Source organism: Corella eumyota, chromosome 7, assembly GCF_963082875.1.
Source record: "Corella eumyota chromosome 7, kaCorEumy4.1, whole genome shotgun sequence".
NCBI classification, from domain to species: Eukaryota; Metazoa; Chordata; class Ascidiacea; order Phlebobranchia; family Corellidae; genus Corella; species Corella eumyota.
The window spans coordinates 3,258,952-3,277,470 of NC_137496.1; the positions used below are offsets into that span (position 1 = coordinate 3,258,952).

General features: G+C 31.3%; 1 protein-coding gene across 7 annotated transcripts; it reads right to left on the reverse strand.

Moving 5' to 3' along the window:
• Positions 1-210: 210 nt before the first annotated feature.
• On the reverse strand, positions 211-17,741 carry LOC145759075 (immunomodulatory peroxidase-like). Of its 7 annotated transcripts, XM_082572808.1 has the most exons (24): positions 11,660-11,771; positions 11,345-11,371; positions 8,374-8,462; positions 7,536-7,748; positions 6,481-6,609; positions 6,270-6,366; positions 5,998-6,104; positions 5,765-5,926; positions 5,321-5,572; positions 5,020-5,169; positions 4,798-4,925; positions 4,554-4,670; positions 4,209-4,363; positions 3,950-4,092; positions 3,617-3,785; positions 3,208-3,380; positions 2,791-2,994; positions 2,412-2,630; positions 1,909-2,030; positions 1,522-1,648; positions 1,210-1,390; positions 909-1,066; positions 703-742; positions 211-537 (listed from the first exon to the last, which is right to left on the reverse strand). In XM_082572808.1, the coding sequence occupies exons 3-23, from the start codon at positions 8,438-8,440 to the stop codon at positions 729-731; spliced, it is 3,087 nt and encodes a 1,028-aa protein (XP_082428934.1). In that variant the 5' UTR covers positions 8,441-8,462; positions 11,345-11,371; positions 11,660-11,771; the 3' UTR covers positions 211-537; positions 703-728. The 7 variants fall into 7 exon arrangements, with proteins under 7 accessions (XP_082428934.1, XP_082428937.1, XP_082428938.1 ...); XM_082572811.1 differs by lacking the exon at positions 7,536-7,748; XM_082572812.1 differs by lacking the exons at positions 211-537; positions 703-742; positions 909-1,066; ... (15 more) ...; positions 6,270-6,366; positions 7,536-7,748 and adding exons at positions 12,136-12,253; positions 12,569-12,695; positions 12,881-12,999; ... (12 more) ...; positions 16,933-17,158; positions 17,443-17,741 and having other exon boundaries at positions 6,490-6,609; positions 11,660-11,817.
• Between the last annotated feature and the right edge of the window lie 778 nt (positions 17,742-18,519).

The window sequence follows — 18,519 nt, forward strand, 5'->3', positions numbered from 1 at the left end:
ACAATGATAATAAGTAACCCATTTTGCCTTTTTTTAAGTTTTATGACTTTATGAAATATAATTATCCTCGCCCAGGAATTAAAAAAAAATTAAATAGAAAATTTGTACCATTAATTTGTCATAATTAAGTGAGATTAAAATTAGTTCCTTAGTAATCGTTATAATGTAGATGTTATTTAATTGCCTATTTTAATAATTGGCGAATTATTACCGACTAAAGCACATTTATTATTACATATCACAGAAAAATTCACAAAACACAGCACAAAAATAACACATTTTAGTTCTAAACAGTTATTAACTGAACATTAAACAATTTAAAATTATCTAAAACATATTATAAACGTTTGGTTAAAACGGAACTAAAACTATTATACAAAATAGACTTTAGTGCACTACGAATTTCCAACAAATATTTAATAGTACGAGAACAAAACATAAAACAATACATTACACAGACAGAAAAGCAAAATATATTTATACTTTGGCTTCTGGATCCGAATAAGCAGCAAGATAAACTTTTCCTTATATTGGATACTAAAAAATGTAGTCAATTTTAAAACTTTGGTAATATTGCAAAGTTAATATTACGTCACCAACGTCAAAACTAACATCAAGTAACTAACAGCAAACTTATTTTAATTTGCAACTTTTTTTATTGAAACTAAGTCTTTTTTTCGTTAATTATAATTCATTAATTACCTGGTTAGATGACTTTAGGTTTAATTTCATTCTCTAATATCTAAATGCAGAAATAAAACAAAATTTTAAATTCAATCATTTGAAGTATATTTAATTAATTATTTATTTAAATGTAATAAAAATTTAACGAAGTAACTAAGCTTAATGAATGTATTTAAGTATGGGTCTAAATAGTGCAAAGCATAGCTAAAAAATCTAAGTTTTACCTTCAGTATTACATTCCCATCTAACTTCGTAATCTATGCAGCGTCCACCATTACGAGAGTTAAGACAAACAAGTCCTAATCTTGGATTGACTGAAACTGATTGACTAGTATCCGTTCTTCGAGTTACTGAATTTCTGTATTGTATTCCCACAGGATTTCTATAAACACATATTATAAGAATCTTAAAATCATGTCAGAATTAGGTTTTGACATTAATGAAATCTAGATTTTAAAAATTACAGGTTTAGTTTTAAACTACGTAAAAAATACTTTATATTTTTTAATTTTTAAAAAGACATACGAGCAAAAACCAGGTCTTGAATCTACACGGCTTCTTAATTCAAAATCCCCGCCCCTAGTATTAGGACTGTCAAGATTAATCCACCGGGTCCAAGTAGTCGGCGAAGTAGTAGTTGTTGTTGTTGTTTGGGTAGTTGGTCGGGTGCTGGCTATAGAGGTCGGATCATTTTGGTTATTTCTTACTAGAAAGTTAACATTTTTTTATTAGTTTTTAAAGTCTTTGTCGGCAACTAGTTACAAGGTTATTTTTTTAATTCTATACTCAATATTGATTTTAAAATCAAACTAAGAAGGCTACACAATAATTACTTACAGTCTGTGCAAAGGTATCGGACTTGATAGTCGTCACATCTCGAGTCCCTTTGATGAGAACCCCTGCAGACCAAACCCTTCCATGGACTCAACTCCTCAAACACCTCTTCGGTTTCTCTGGCTGGAACCTGATGATCAAAGTCAAATTTTAATAAAATCTTGGTTAAAACTAAAAGGTATTTCACATCCAGAAAAACACCAAAAAAGATAATGACTGTATAACATAATCAATTTACCGATTTAACTTTTACTATATAAGAGTATGATCCTTATTTATTTTATAGCAAATGCGAGTTTTCAACCATTTCATATTAAAAATACTTTAAACAAAATTTGGTTGTTCCATATTATTTAATATACTAATGCTTGTGCAAAACTATTATCTTACCCCGTTGACAGTAATGGCTTGAATAGCGATAGGTTTAACGCAAATGTGAGTGTCTCTATTTCTTCTTTCAATATCATCCCCATCTCTATTGACCGGGTTCGATTCCCAAGGACTCCAAACAGCTTTAATAAAAAAACAAAAATTTTTTATACACTTAGGTTAAACTAAAATAAATATATAAAATCTTTATAAATAAATAATCAACTATATATGTCAAACCAAAAAAAACTCAAATTATTTTTTTTTGTATATATTTTTATTCTTGATGTCGGAAAGTCGAATGCGCGACCTAAACATAGAGTAACAACTGTTACCCCGACCCAGTCTTGAGTTGCCTTTAGCAGTTTGGGATATTATTGATTATAATTGCCCGGTAATTATGCTGCTGATTGCTGATTAACTCATAGTGGTGTAGCAGTTGTTCTTACCACTACACCACGCTGCCGGTTTCCATTAGCTAATTTTAAAAATGTATTAACTAAATAAAGTAAATATAAATTTACCGTTAGCAGTTATTGGTGGAAAATCCGTTCCACGAATAGAGCCTGCCAGACATCTAAATCTGACCAATCGGACCTCTCGGTTTAAATCTTGTATTTCGGAACCTTGTGCATCAAGGCAAACATCGTCTGGCCGGCTTTTAACAAGACGATTGTAAGCTTCAGTTGCACACTCGTCCTCGCATAATGGAAACCAGGGAGTGAATTCAAACTCTTGTTCCTCTAAATAAAATAAAAATATGTTTTCTAGAAAATATTTTGTCAACTATTGATTTAAAATGTTGTTTTTTTTTTAAACGAAAATAAATGAATCTGTATTCTATTTGTTGCTTATAAAAGAATAATACATTTTTTTGTCATAGCAACGGTAAGAAAAATTCACCCTCTGGTTCCTGATCCACTTCGGAAACATCAGCCCACGGAAATAGATTAAGTGCGGGAAAAGATTCACAATCCCTTCTTCGATTTCTCGGTCTTCGAGCTCGGTTGGCTTGAATAAGTGGGTTAGGTTGGATCTCGATAGTTCCATCGGCATAATCACAAAGCAATCTCGGTAAACCATATTCTCTTACAGCCCGAAGTTGAGCTACATTAATATGTTAAAACAAAATTTTATTTGTCTCATTATGCTTAAGTTAGCGAGTCGTTTCATAATTTAGGATACCCAGTCTTTAATTATAACAGCTTACTCTGGCAAGGTTGTAAATTATTCAAGCAGATATATTAACATCACACCAACGAAGAGTCTACTAATAAAAACAAAAAAATAAAGCTAAAAGTTGAACAATTGAATATTTACCTCGAGTGAAGACTTTATGTTTCCCTCCGTTCTCGTGCCAGAACCGATCTCCTTTCTTCAAAGCTCTAAACTGGTAAGAAATGATACAGGCAAAGGTAGGGCCCAATAACCCACCGCCCACTGACCTTTCAGCAATTCCAGCAGGGTAGAGATCAACGTCATCAACAACACCCCTGTTAAAAAGTTATATTTGAATTTAATACAGTAGGCCTGTTGATAGCTGGCGTTACATTTACAACATTTCAATCAAAACTTTTTAATATGCATCATTTATTAGCGTATGTTTAAAAAATAACAGTTTAAAAAGTTAACTATTTTTAACCCAATAAATAACGTTAAAGTTTGTTTAAGAAATAATAAATAAGAATAAAATAACTTAGACAAAATTGTGTTTACCCTTAAAATTTACCTGTAGATATTTCGCAATCTTGTTCGTGCATCTCTTGGTATTTCAACAAAATCGTCGAATGTTCTTGCCCTCTTTAAACCACATAACTCTCTAAATCGGTTGTAACCAGGAAGACCGTGATCACGACCTCTTTGTATGTTCAGGGAAAGCAAATCACTTCCGAGACCCCCTTTAAAAAAACAGTCTCAAATTTAAATTCAAGTTAACCGACGCAAGTTGAATTGTTTTACTGAGTTTTTTGGTAGTGATATAAACATAAAAGAACTGAATACGATAAAAAGGAGCGTTTAAAAACGTATGCCAAAACCAAACGATTTAAACTTAGATATTTACCGATGCTTGGTCTGAACAAAAAGTTCTGAAGAGCACCAGAAAACATTGTGTCCATCAGTTGAGATGGTTCGTTGGCAACACCTCTTAAAATACTATTCTCGCGACCATCGCTTTCACTTTGGAAGGGCTCGGAACTAAAGAAGCTGTCTCAATCAAAAACGTTTAAATATTTAAAAAATTGTTTAAATAAAAAAAATGTTCTTTGTACATTAAAATTTGTTGATGTTAGCCTACAGAAAAAAATAAAACAAATATTTACCTGTCAGCAAGGAACAAAGTAGGAGCTGCTGGTGTAAAATCAGGATTGTCCCTTCTGATTTGACCTCTAACAAGTGTATGACCCATTCGGAAGGCTGCTGCTGCAAAGCCGTTAACGACAGTGGCATCAATCGAGGAATCGTAACCGTATGAATACTACAACAAAAATGTTAATTTCTTTATATAACATAATGGCCTTAACAAAACTAAAATCTCAACAGTAATTTTCAATCAAATTTTTGTGTTTTGGAGTAACTATATAACAAGGTTTAACAGATTAGATTAGTTAAAGAGATAGATATATTAACATGGCCAATCCCATATTGTAAAAAAAGTGTCAATTTACCCCTCTGTTGACTAAGTTGAGGCCAAATCTGTTCATGTAAGCAGGCCCAACTATAATCGGTAAAAACAATTCGTAGGTTATTCGTTGAGACAAAGCTGAAACAATTCTTCTAGCTTCCTGTAAATCAAAAAAACAACATTCTCGTCAAGAACCCCACGTTTAACCGTAAAGTCAGTCTTTTCATATTGTAGACAAACACTATATAGATCTAAGAGATCCAAATAATACATGTTGTCCAACTTACATTAACCAATCTTTCTCTATCCCAGTCAGGGTTAAAGAAGGAAAGATCTTTGACAACCCTGTTATGATGAGTTAAAAAGATTTGGTGGAGAGAGGTCAGTCCAGGTTGTTCATTTACTCGCTTGTCACCTAAATTTATCAAATTTTTATATATGAAAAGTAACATCTTTTTTTTTTATCTTAAAAGTAGTTATGACATGTGTTTTATTTGGTGATGACTTACCTGCTACAAAGCACGGTATATCTTGTGGCGTATGGACATCAAATGGACAAGCTGTTGGTACATTCGGCGCTTGGGGAGTAAATGGAAGAACTGAACCTGCCTCAAAATCGACAGGAAATTCAGCGTCTCCTACTTTAAGTTCTCCAATTCCTAAACGCAAAATTTTTAAAATAACTCAGACATTTAGCACAGCGCAAGATAGAAGTGTTTAAGTTTTATAAACTAATTAAAAAAACTCAATCTATAATTTTGCAACGTAATAGTAAAAATGTTCTTTTTGATATAAACAATTCAATCTTACGCGAAAGAGGATCAAGCAATGCTTCCAAGTCCTCTTTGCTGCTTCCATATACACTGGAAGCATCTAAATACGATGTGATTTCGTTCTCCTGCTGTCTCTGTACATTATTGCACTTGTTGTTTCGAATGGCTTTCGAGCGAACAAGAGGCAAACAATTTTTTCCGGCTAAGTATTGGATGTCGTTGGGATAAAGGGGAATGCTGAAGCACAAAGGATCGGTGCTATCACAATCACAATTTATTCCGCCAGGCCCTAAGGAAAAATTTAATGAATTAAATTACTCACTACTTTAAAAAGTTAAACCAAGGTTTAGTTGCATTCTATCGCTAACAATACCAGTACACCAAAATATAAGAAAGAGCATCTTTCAATCGTATTTTAAAAGAGTTTGTAACATATAAGTTAAACTTATTTAAAATGTCAAAATATTCAGAGTTCACTTACTAGACGCAGTTGGAGTATCTGTTACATCATGGATCATAAACTGACCCCAAAATGGCACAAATTGGGTTGTTAGGCCAGACAGGGGAGGGGTTGAGAAACCGGAAATTGCCATGGAAACGTTTCGTGCACTCGGTAAATTCCCACTTCCAACCCGTGGCGATCCTAAAGTTGGAAATTCATGTTAAATATTATTTTTGCTTTTTTTGAAGAATAGGGATTTTTACATTACATACCTTTACCGTCGGCGTATGCAGGAGGTAAAAGACGTCTGAAAGCTCTCCTTGCGCTGCCTCGTGCAGGATCTAATGCGTTGTTGCAAGCACCGTTTGGCTGGTAGAATCTTTTAAAACAAGTTTTTTTTAGTAATATAAACTCCAAATTTTGGCAATTTTTAATTACAAGATACAAATAAAAAAAAAGGAAATAAAGGTAGGCATACAAATTGCAAAGTAGAAATTCAAATTAACATAAGTAGTATTAAGCAACCAAAACGGTTTAAACTTACTTGATAGAACAAATATTATCTGGGCAATCAGGAGCTGGTGGACATTCAGGTTCTATTAAAGGAAAGGATTCAGCGCCAGCACCTCTTCCACCATCACCTACAAAAAATGACTTCTCTTAATCTTAAATATAACACAAGTGTATACAATATCCAACATGTTAATTCATTTCTTTCACATCATAGAATAAAAAACAATATTAAAAATACTCACCCTCTCCAAAAGGTACTATATTGGCGGCTATCACCGGGAGGCTTCTATTGATCAACACAGGGTTAAGATTGAATCGATCAAAAAATCGAGGAGGGCGAGGTCCACCTGGAGGAGGTCCAAATGGTGGCACTGTTAAACATAAAATAAAATAATGTAAGATATCGATTAAAGTCCGGTAGTGTGGCGAACCGGTCATGGCGTCGGACTACAAGCCAAAAGGTTTTGGGTTCGAGCCGCACCAACGCCAGACTATTCGCCCAGCGTTTACGGATAGCTCAAAACACTTCATAACAGCACACCCTTTCCCAATAAAAAAATATAAAAACATATAGAAGAAAAAAATATTGGTTCTTAACTGTTGTACGCAATATCATAAATTTTCCTTTAAATTAACAAATATTCTGATATTCCTGTATCACAATATTTGCAATATAATAAAAGTAAAACTTTTATTACGCCATGAAAATAATCTATTACAAAAAATAGATAAATTTAAGACACCAATATGGATCTAACACTAATTTCAAAATGTAATTTTTGAAGATTTTTTTTACAAACCAATAAAGACAACAATTTACAAATATAACGTTGTTGTTTTTGTAACTTATGGTTTGATGTGTCAATTTTAAAAATGTTTTAACATTTTCATTTGCCAGAAAATAAAAACATAAAATTTTTGTTCAAGTAAAATTCATGTTTTCCGAAAGGAAGAAGGAAAGAAATGACTAACACCATGATAAAATGGAAAGCGAAAAAACGTGATGTACCAAAACACGAGTACATCTTAATATGATGTGATATGTATATATGACACCTTGTTATATTATTACATAATATATATATTTATCCATTATTTTAAGCTAAAACATCATTTGGATACCTTTATATTCAGTTACTTGCAAAACAAGTAAGTGGATACACTTTGACGCACCAATAAAAAATGATGCACCATTGCAAAAAATGGTGCATTAACATAAAAAATTCTGCACCAGTACGAAAAATGGTCCTCTGTGTGTGACACCCGTTTAAATAATGACGTCACTAGATCCTTCTACCTGTAGCTATAGGGGGAGTTCGAGAGGGAACAAAGGCTGTAGCTGTGGGCGGTGCAGTAGCAGTAGCCCTTCCCAAAGCTTCCGCAATTAACTCTTTAGCAGCGGCAAGGATCGCCGGTGATCTTGGCTTAATTTTCGGGTTTACGTTAAATCGATCAAACGTCCTTGTTTGATTTTTAATAACCGGTACATGGCCGGCTTCTGGGCCCTTGCCTTACACACAGAAATTAAAAATTAAGAGCTGGGTTTATTCAGTTTATTTAAAAAAAAAAATTTATTAAGAGTTTATTTTAATATAAAAAAGAAACGCCCAAAATTTGTCTAAAGCATAACTGTAGTTTTTTTTTAACAAAAATCATGTTATGTTTTTTTAAAAGTATTTAAAAAAAAACGACATTTTCAAGTAGAAAGTTTAAAAAAAAGTTATTTTAAAACTTCGTAGTTAGTAGATATATGATGTTTAATTTTTCTGATTAGTTTATTCTATATTTTTGGTGGTTTCTTATAAAAACAACTTGACATTTTAGCACGAGCCTGGTATACACTTTGCCGTAAAAACAATTTAATAGTTTAATTTTAAGAAGCTTGTAACTAGATCTTATAACTACGAGTATACATAAAAAAAAGTTACAGCTAATATTAAACACTTTAAATTTTTAACACAAATAATGTTTTTTAAATTCGGTTTTCGAAATAATTAACTGTAGTTTTAATTTCAAATTAAAAAAATTAAAAATAATAGTTAAAATATTCTACATTTGGTATACAAGAAAAATATGTTGTTTTTAATGTTATTTTAAAACTTATTTAATTAAAAAAACTCAAATTTTATACTCACTTTGAGAATACACCACAGCAAAAAGCGCAACGACAACGCCGCAGAATACCATCTTCCTGGAATTCATTTTTTAGTTATATTTTCTATCTCTAAAAACACAAAATGATTGTTATTCTAGTTAGACCGAATCTTAAGAAGACATAACACAGCAAGAACATGACTTCCCCGCCGGAAAATGTTCGATGTTGTTTAACAACTAACGCAATAGGATCAAAGCACGGTTTACATGTTTACGGAAAAACGCCTAAAATACGTGACTGTATATTCTAACTGATAATCATATGCAAAACTGTTTATCACATCGTAACAAACAAGCCGCTTTTCTTATAGTGATACATTAATTTTAAAGCCATATTATATCCCTACATGTCTATAATTATCCTAACCGTAAGTGTGGCATTCAGATGGTATTTTGTCTTTCTAAATAAAGCTTTCTTTGTGCTGTTTAAATAGCTAACGGCGATAATTATTAAATTTAATCAACTTTAGCCTACCAATGTACTTTTGGCATAACATGTAATAAACATATAACGATATTGCTAAATAATATTATTAGTCGAACGCTATAATCAAATATCACAAAAACTTTTATGAAATATGTTGCCCAAAAATATGTTACTGCTTTATTAGAAAAAGATTCAATCAATTTATTGCTTAAATTTATATATATTAAAAATGGCTTTAAGATCATACCTAAAATTTAATCAATTTTTTTTAAACGCACTGAATTACTTTAACAACATAAGCATTGCACACTTACTTTGATACGATCAAAAAACTTAATGTTAAAAAATATTGAGTGCCTTTTCTTTATATAAAGAAAGTCTGGTAATAATAAATTATTTTTATCGGGAAATTTATAATTCATTTCGCGTACTTTCTGGTTATGCGTTTATTATTAGCAGTAATCTCATCGGATAAGTGGAAATAATTACATTTTAAAAATAATTTACGATTTCTTCAAAATTAGCTGCAAACTTCAGTTAATGTCAAATGCTGAAATAAACTTATACATTTTTCGTTATTTACTTTAAATGATTTTCTCTAAATAATAATTTTCGTTCAATATTTGTCAAAACTTTTAAAAAAACGTTTAAAAAATGATTTTTTCTCATCATAGCAATTGTTTAAACATATAGAAAGGCAGTTTAGCATTCCCTGTTTTAGTTTTAAGATAACTACTACAGTAATTTTTTTATCTTCTTAACATAAAACTCAAATAAATGAATGTTAGGATTGACTAAAGGCTTATATAGATAGACATGACTCATATTTATTTAATACGTAATTTACCGGGAAAAGTTTTAATCGAAGGTCAAACTAGTTATTACGAAAATTTTCCAATCAAGGTGAAATACAAAAATAAATTTTTGTTTTTAAAAAAGTGTGGGCGATTACCCCATCTTGTTTTTATAAAATTATCTTGAAATTATAAAACTTTTTGGACAATTTTTTAAGGTGTAAAAATATATTTAACAAGAATTCACGAATTTACTTTTTAGAAAGCACGATATACTTAAATTATAATATATTTTAAATTATGTGGTTTGCGCAGAAATTAAAATAAATGTATCTTTAAGTATAAATATAAGTATTTACAAAATAAAGTTTACATCGAATTAATCCCGCATTTCGATTTTTAAAATTAGCCGTACGTACCTGAGACGTTTTTCCATTTCTTAGCCTAAGGGGGGGAAAGTTAAAATTACGAAACCGAATCGGGATTTAATTAACGATTTCAAAAAAAGTACGCGCAAGCAAATTTAGATTTAATTCATATAATCTGGGACCGTCCAAGAAGTGTTTCCTAAATCAGTAGAACAACAGTTTAAATATAGCAATTTCTCTTTAAGTTTTGAATCAGTACAAAGAATAGTTTGTGTTTGTATCTGTAAACTCAATCTTAATGACGAAACAAAAAGTTTCAAAATTCATCAAAAAAAGTTTTCAAAACTTCTTTAAATTTTTTAACAAATTTAAAAACTGTTTTTTTTGTTCTATACCTTAAGCAAAGTTAAATGTATGTAAATCTGACTCATAACTTAAAATAAACGCTAAAAAATTATGTCTACGTCACACATTGCAATTTACCAGAATTGATCAAAACAGTTTAATATTTGCAGAACAATTGTTTTTAAATGTTTCGGCGAAATTGGATGAAGCATCTAAGCAAACAAAGCCTAAAATTTTCCATTCTAAATACGACCAAATGTTTTTCGGCGTTAAACCAATCACGCAATGGATTTTTACAAAGTAAATGCTTTGTTTCAAGATAAATAAATTGATGTGTGTTCATGTAGAAGAGAAAACTACTAAGCAGTTTAATATGTAAATTAATTCGAGCGCCTGATTATGGACGTTATTTCTAAGTTTATATTAACAGAACAGTACTTGTGCTCAAAAACCACTAAAAATGTATATTAATTATTCTACATGCCCGTGGTCTGAGTATGATTAATAAAAACTTCCAATTCCCTATTTCCCAAGTATATATATATATTACACTTGAAAATAGAAAAACTGGTTTGCCTTCATTTGCTTGATAGAAAACAGTTCAAAAGTCTACAAAACGCACACAACAAGGGCCACAAAACACAAAAGCTATCTGTTTTATTTATTTTGTTTTTTAACTTTAAGCTAACAATTTCTCATGCACATTTTGTTAAAGATTTTGCTGGTTAGTTTAAAGTTAGTATCATGCGTATTATTATTTATGTTAGTTTTAACAAAACTGATCGTGAACGGAACACAACAACTGTTTGCATTGTTGTATCTCTGAATCTATAACAACGATTTTGATATTTCAAGTTGCTTCATACGAAAATACAGATGTCATAATAAATACGAAGTTAATCAATTTATAGAAGTTTTTGTCTTTGGCATTTATTGTTTGAAAGGTTTTTAAATTAGTTGTACAGTAGTTTGATTTGTAGCAAACCTAACTTAAATTTAAAAATGTTTTTAGACTTACCGTCATCCTGTTGAATATCCAAAACACCTAAAACATCAAAGAAAATAAATAATGTTTTGCCATATAAACAGTGTTAATATCTGCTAATATTGCTAATGCATAAACTGCATTAGTCTAATACTGGGTTTGGTGACCATGCCATAATATACTATAAAATCTTTGTATAAACATTATTACTTTTAGCATGTTTTAAATCATTAAATTGATTTTGTCATTTTTTCCAATCGCATTGTTGTAATATTAATTGTATATCGTATTTATTATTTACTTTTATCAATGCGCGAAAAACCAAAAAAAAAATTTATAGGTTCTTACCATTATTGACACACACGTATCGGACTTCGTAGTTTTCGCAAGCAATTTTGTTTTCCCCGTCAATACAGATCGCCCCAACCTCAGAACTGATTTGTTGAAATTCTTGAGTTGGCGGAAGTTTTGTTGCAATACTTCGCACCTCTATGTCAATAGGGTTACTAAAAGATAAGAATGCAGTTAGGGCGATGACAACAAGGTCTTTTCCATAAACAGAATTTTGGGTTTTAAATATTACTGATGCTATTTTGTTAAAGAGCATATTATATCAAGCTCTAAACCAGATACACAGACTGGCAAAAAAAAATTTTTACTAAGTAAGCAATATTCAACAGTCAAATGCATATCAACGCCTGATATATATTAAAGCGCTTAACAAATATGGAAGCGCTTTATATATATTGAAGCGCTTGATATATATTGAAGCGCTTGATATATATTGAAGCGCTTAAAGCAACTTTTTATCATTTGAAAATTACCTGCAAAATCCGTCTCTGCTCTGAACGTAACGTAAGAGTTCGAAATCTCCCCCGTTATCCCGAGTGTTATCCACACTAACCCACGGTGTATATGCCTTGTATGGTTTAGTTGTTCGCACTGTAATAAAAATACATTTTGCATTAAAATTTATTTTTGAAAAAGTTAAACTAAAAGACCCAATTAAAGGAATAGATAATGTTTAAGGGGTGATTTTGCTATCCTCTTGATATTAAAATGCACTTTGAACAAAGTTAATAAATTAAAGTAGCCTCAAATATTTTCGATAATTACTAACAAAAAATTTTTAACCTCCATCAGTAACTCCTATTACATAAATAACAGAAAATTTTTCATTACGTCAAAAATGTAGAAAAATCACCTATTAAAATTAAAATAATTAATTCTATATTAAGCTTAGAAAAGTTTACGTACGAGAAGTACAAAGGTAGCGGACTTGGTAGTCTGAACAATAAGATCGGAACTGGTGTTTGGCTCGGCAAATTAGACCTTTAGAAGGACTTAATTCTTCGAAAACTTCGCCTGTTTTACGTGCAGGCAACTAGAGATTTTTACATAAAGAAAATGCAACTGCCAGTGATAGGTATTGGTATTAAATACACGTATATTTAAACTGTTTTAATGTATTGTTTTTACGTTTTAAGTTAGCAAAGGTAATACAAATATATTATTCAATAAAATTTTACATAAATAATTTATTTTTAAATGTTTATTGAATCTACTTACCCCGTAAACAGTTTGTGCCTGTATAGCTATAGGTTTAATGCAGATGTGTTTCCGTCTTCTAATTTCTAAGTCGTCGCCGTCAGCTGTTTTATCGGTGCTTTTCCATGGGCTCCAAACAGCTAATCATTGAAAAAACAGATACTGTGTAAGACTTTACTTTTATACCAAAGAATTTTTTTACAAATAATCCATTTTTCAATCGGTTAAAAAAGAAAACATTTTACAGGATAAACTGATGTTAGACCCAATTTTTTTTTTGTAAACTCAAAATCCTACCATTTCTTGTGATCTGTGGGTAGTCAGTGCCCCTTATGGTACCAGGCAGACACCGGAACCTTATGAGTTTCTGGCCACTGCGAACTGTTTGAACTTCGTGACCTTGCGCATCATCGCATACGTCATCAGGTCTGCTCAACAGTAGCCTGTTGTAAGCTTCCCCTTCACATTCACCCTCGCATAAGGGAAACCACATGGTGTCAACGTATGTAACGACTAAAAAATAATTAAAACATTTAATGCCAAGCTTAGTCATATGGCAAACTATGTTAGGCATTAAGTTACAGTTCGTAAAGTCCTTAGTTTAAGTAGCACCAATGCCGCACTGTCTGTTCTCAAGCGGGACGTTAACAGAGTGTTGTTAAGGTACAAAAAAAATAAAACAAAACAAACAAAAAATTTTAGAAAAAAACTAAATTTTATATTTAGTCTAAATGAGAATACTTGTGTTATAAATACCTGGGTCTACAGGAGCGCTTGGTTGTCTAAAAACCTCAAGAGCAAGTCTTGAATACGTTCTACAATCTCTTCTTTCGTTGTTGTATAATGTGTGTTGTAAGAGAGGGTTAGGTTGAATCGTTTGCATGTTGTCCAAAGTGTCACACATTAGGCTTGATAAGTCGTAACTTCTCAAAGCCTCAAGTTGATCTAAAAAAAAACAGCAGTAAAATAATATTAGTAATATATTTATATATATATTCGTGGGACATTTAACTTGAAATATAATCGACTAGCCTGGTGTAAAAACGGTCTGCTCGCCGCCGTTCTCATGCCAAAACCGATCTCCCTTTTTGAGATCTCTAAACTGGTAAGCAATGATGCAAGCAAAGGTTGGGCCGACTACACCACCGCTTACAGGTCTTTCCGAGATTCCAGCGATGTAAAGATCAACATCATCAACGATTCCACTGCAAAAAATATTACATTTAAAACAAAGTAATATTCGTAATTATTAAGCTATATATAAGTGACTGATGAGAGTAAAAAATTGAATTATTTCTTACGAGTATAATTTCTGTAGCTTTATTCGATTGGAGTACGAGATTTCAACAAAATCATCAAAAGTTTTTGCCTTTTTCAAGCCACACAACTGTCTAAACCGATTGTAACCTGGCAATCCATGACCTCGTCCTCTCTGTATGTTGATAGCCAGCAAGTCGCTGCCAAGACCACCTTAAAACATAAACAAATGTTACAAAGATAAACTTGTTAACTAACCTTGTAACAAATCTTACTTAAAAAACATCCAACAACGAGAAATTTAGATGCAATAATCACATTGTTAAACTCAATATTAAGCAAAAAATTTAAAAAAAAAACGTTTAAACGATGAAACATTACCAACCTGAACTAGGTTTAAACAAGTTATTGTGCAAGTCGTCTGAGAAAACACTGTCCATCGCTTGAGAAGGATCGTTGGAAATTCCTCTCAAAATTGAGTTGCCTCGACCATAGTTGTTTGTTTCAAACGGAATAGAATTAAAGAAACTAGAAGATACATTAAAGATTAATCACAGTACAGTTTTTATTATCAGCTCACCAAATAGCGGACCTCGCAAAGACTGTAAATATTCGCCTTCTTAATAAATAAAGTTAAAAAACCTCTTGAAAAAAAGCGTTATATCACAAGCAAATGCAATTAAGTTTAACTATGCCATAAAATTATAACTAAGTGTTATTAATACAAAAAGACTAAGAAAAACTTAAGTACTGGTCTGCCAGATCTAAGGTTGGGCCATGAGGTTGCCAAGCTCCGTTGTCTCTGGTAATTTGGCCCTTGACCAATGTATGTCCCATTCTGAAAGCTGCTGCTCCAAAAGAGTTTGAAACAGTTGCATCATATGATGAATCGTATCCATGCGAATACTGTAAAAAACATTTGGTTATAAGACAAAACATAAAGTATTATTGGAATAGGATTGTAGATGTCGGATCAATTGATAAGCAACAAAATTATTACATAACATAAACAGATGCAATACAAAGTTGTTTCGAAACAAAAACAGATACAAAAAATAATCAATTATTTAGACAGATAAGTAAGCAAGTAGTTTACCCCTTCATCCAATAAGTTAAGATCAAATCTGTTCATCCAATCAGGACCTAAAATGATTGGCAAAAAGAGTCCGTAAGTTATTCTCTGAATCATAGTCGCCACAATAGATCTTGCAGTCTGAAGTTAAAAGATGAGAAAATTTATTTAATATATGAAATCTATACATCGCTAATGCTTACTTACCAATATCCTGATTATAAAATTGAAATATTAAATGAAAGTCCTACTTGTATAAGTTGTTGCTTTGACCAATGTGGGTTAATATTGTTAAGCTCTCGTACGACCCTGTTGTGATATTGTAAAAATAAATGGTGGACAGATGACAGAGCTGGATTTTCGTTCGATCTAATATCACCTGAAATAATATAACTTAGTTCTGAGTTTAAATTTTTCTGACAACAAGTTTATTTTTACCTGTTACCAAGACCAAAATTTCATGCCATTAATGTATACAAGATTACTTGCATTATTTACTTCAACTTACCAGCCACAAAACAGGGCACATGTTTTGGTTTATGAACTTCAAATGGACATGCAGTTTTAGAGCCAAGTTCAGGCGACACCTGACTAGTTAAAGGTAATATAGGACCTGGTTCAAAATAACTTGGCAGTTCATTGTCTCCTACTTTTAGTTCACCGATAGCTGTTTAAACAAAAGAAGATTAAATATTCTACTTGTGTTTTACAACATATATACCTTAAAGTCTTATTGAACCTACACGACACATAGGTAAATAACAAAAGGCAAATATGCTTACGTGAATTAGGGTCAAGCAATTCGTCCAAGTCGTTTTGACTGCTTCCATATACGTTCGAAGCGTCCAAAAATGCAGTGATTTCATTGGTTTGTTCTCTGACGCTTGAATCACATTTCTCGTTAGCTACAGGTTTGGATCTTACAACAGGCAAACAGTCTTTTCCATCGTCGTACTGAATATCGCCCTTCATGATAGGAATATTAATACATTCTGGATCTCGATTTCCACATCTGCAATTGATTCCGCCGTAAATGGACGACCCTGATAAGAAAGATATCTTTTTACGCGCGCAGTAAAAAACGCGCGCAGTAAAAAACAAAACCCCTTTAATTACAATTGCACGCCCAATCAATCTAAAAGAGATTGCAAAAAGGCACAAATACCTCCCGAGAAAGAAAAACGAATGGCTCTTAAAGAAAAATATCCACGAGTTAAAAAATTTAAGGCAATTCTATGAAAATTGTATTTTAACTATTTCAGTTATAACAAAACCTACTTTCAGAACTAGGTGTACTAGTGACGTCATGAATCATAAACTGGCCCCAAAACGGAACGAACTGAGTCATAACCTTCGATAATGGAGGAGATTGAAGATTGGACATTACAGTTGAAATATGTCGGGCGTTTGGTAATGGCAAAGCAGTTGTCCCTTTTCTCATTGAACCTTAGACAAAAAAATAAATCAAATTTGTTAAATACATACAACCTTTTTAATATTTCTAACTAGTATTACCTACGCCATCTCCATAATCTGCGGGGAGTAGTCGTTTAAAAGGACGGTCTGCCCTACCTCTTGCTGGATCGAATGCATTATTACATGCACCATCAGGCTGATAGTATCTTTAAAAAAACATTACTATATTTAGAACAAATATTTTTATAACTTAAATTAAAAAATTAGAAACAATTCAATTTGATGTAGAGTATTATGTTAATAATATATAGTTCAATTCAATTTTTACTTAGGTAAGCCGTTACATCTTGGCGGATGTTCACACAAACGCGGAATCTCCTCAAAAATAATTGGATCAATCAAAATCGGGTTTGGTCGTAATATGCTCGTAAGCAAACCATTATAATCGCCATCTGTGGTTATACCGGCTTCGTACTCGTAAGCTACTTCGGCCACCTGAGTTTCACTGTCTCGGTCGATACGCTCCAAGTTGAATGAAAATCTGTTAAACGCCTCTAAAAACAAAAATTAAAATGTTAACTTAGTTTTTAAGTCTTTTAACAAGAGATTCTAAATCTAAAAAAAAATTAAATCATGTTTAATATAAGATGTTGTTGGATCTATGTTAAATGTTATGTATGCTTAACAAACAGTTGTTGAAACTCATTGTTATGTTGCGCACATTTGTCAATGTGTTTCTCATCAACAAAATGCTTAAACTATTTTTAATGTTGCGCCCAATAATTCATTCTTTTATTGCTAACACAATACTTCTCAAAAAAAATTGTTCTATACGGACCTTGAGAAGCACTCAACGAAAATAACGTTGCCAACACTGTTAATACGAATTTTAACCACATTGTTATTTTTATACCACTTAATTCAATTTGATTAATTACTAAAAATAAAAAAATGCAAGGCAAATTACAAACTCTCTAAACTAAACATGTATCTGCAAGTCTTAATCTTGGTTTAAAATTATTTAAAACCAGGATTTTACAAACATTTGCTTTTATACAATTTATATGATTTGATAATTACGGAAACAATTACTCCGATTATACTAATCAACTGTAGGCGTTCGAAATTTACGTCAAAGAGAAATTTAAATTGGTTTAATTAGAGTTTAGATAAGTGTCCACGCACAACATTTACGAATTTAAAAACTTTCAGTTTTCATAGATGTTATTTCACGAGTGTCAAAATAAATATAATATATCAAATATTTCTGTGTAACGTTAATTTTTTTGAAAAGATTTAACCCTTGAATATGTTGCTTAAACACTTATTTTTGTTTAAAAAATGTAAATAAAAACAATTTTGTTAAGTTTTTGTTTAATTGGTCAAAACTTTATTTTATTGATTTATTTATTTTCAAGTAAAATTTTACAGATACTCATTAATGTATATTAAAATTAACACCCTTTTTAGTTATTTTTTATTAAATTTTTTATCAAAAAAATTTAAAACTTGTAATACCAATAATCTTGATTGTCTAAACAAAAGCATATCAAACTTTACTAAATTTATTAACTTAAAATTCGTAAAACCGAATTATATTTAAAACATATTTATTTAATCCATCCTGTATACAAAGAAAAACTACAGAAATTAACGTGTTTTTGCTAATATTAGCCTTAATTACACTTAACTGTAATCTCACATAATAACTAATTCGTGTATGTGTATATAAACAAGCAATAAAAATACATACAAGGCTTTCTTACACGCGAAATATTTAAAAGCAATGCTAGCCGGCAATTGTAAATAACGATTGCTAATTAAACCTTTAAATTAGGGATTAAGTAATATTAAACTAATAAAAGAATGACGTTTAATTCACCCTACATTACGATATACAGACATGAAAATAGGC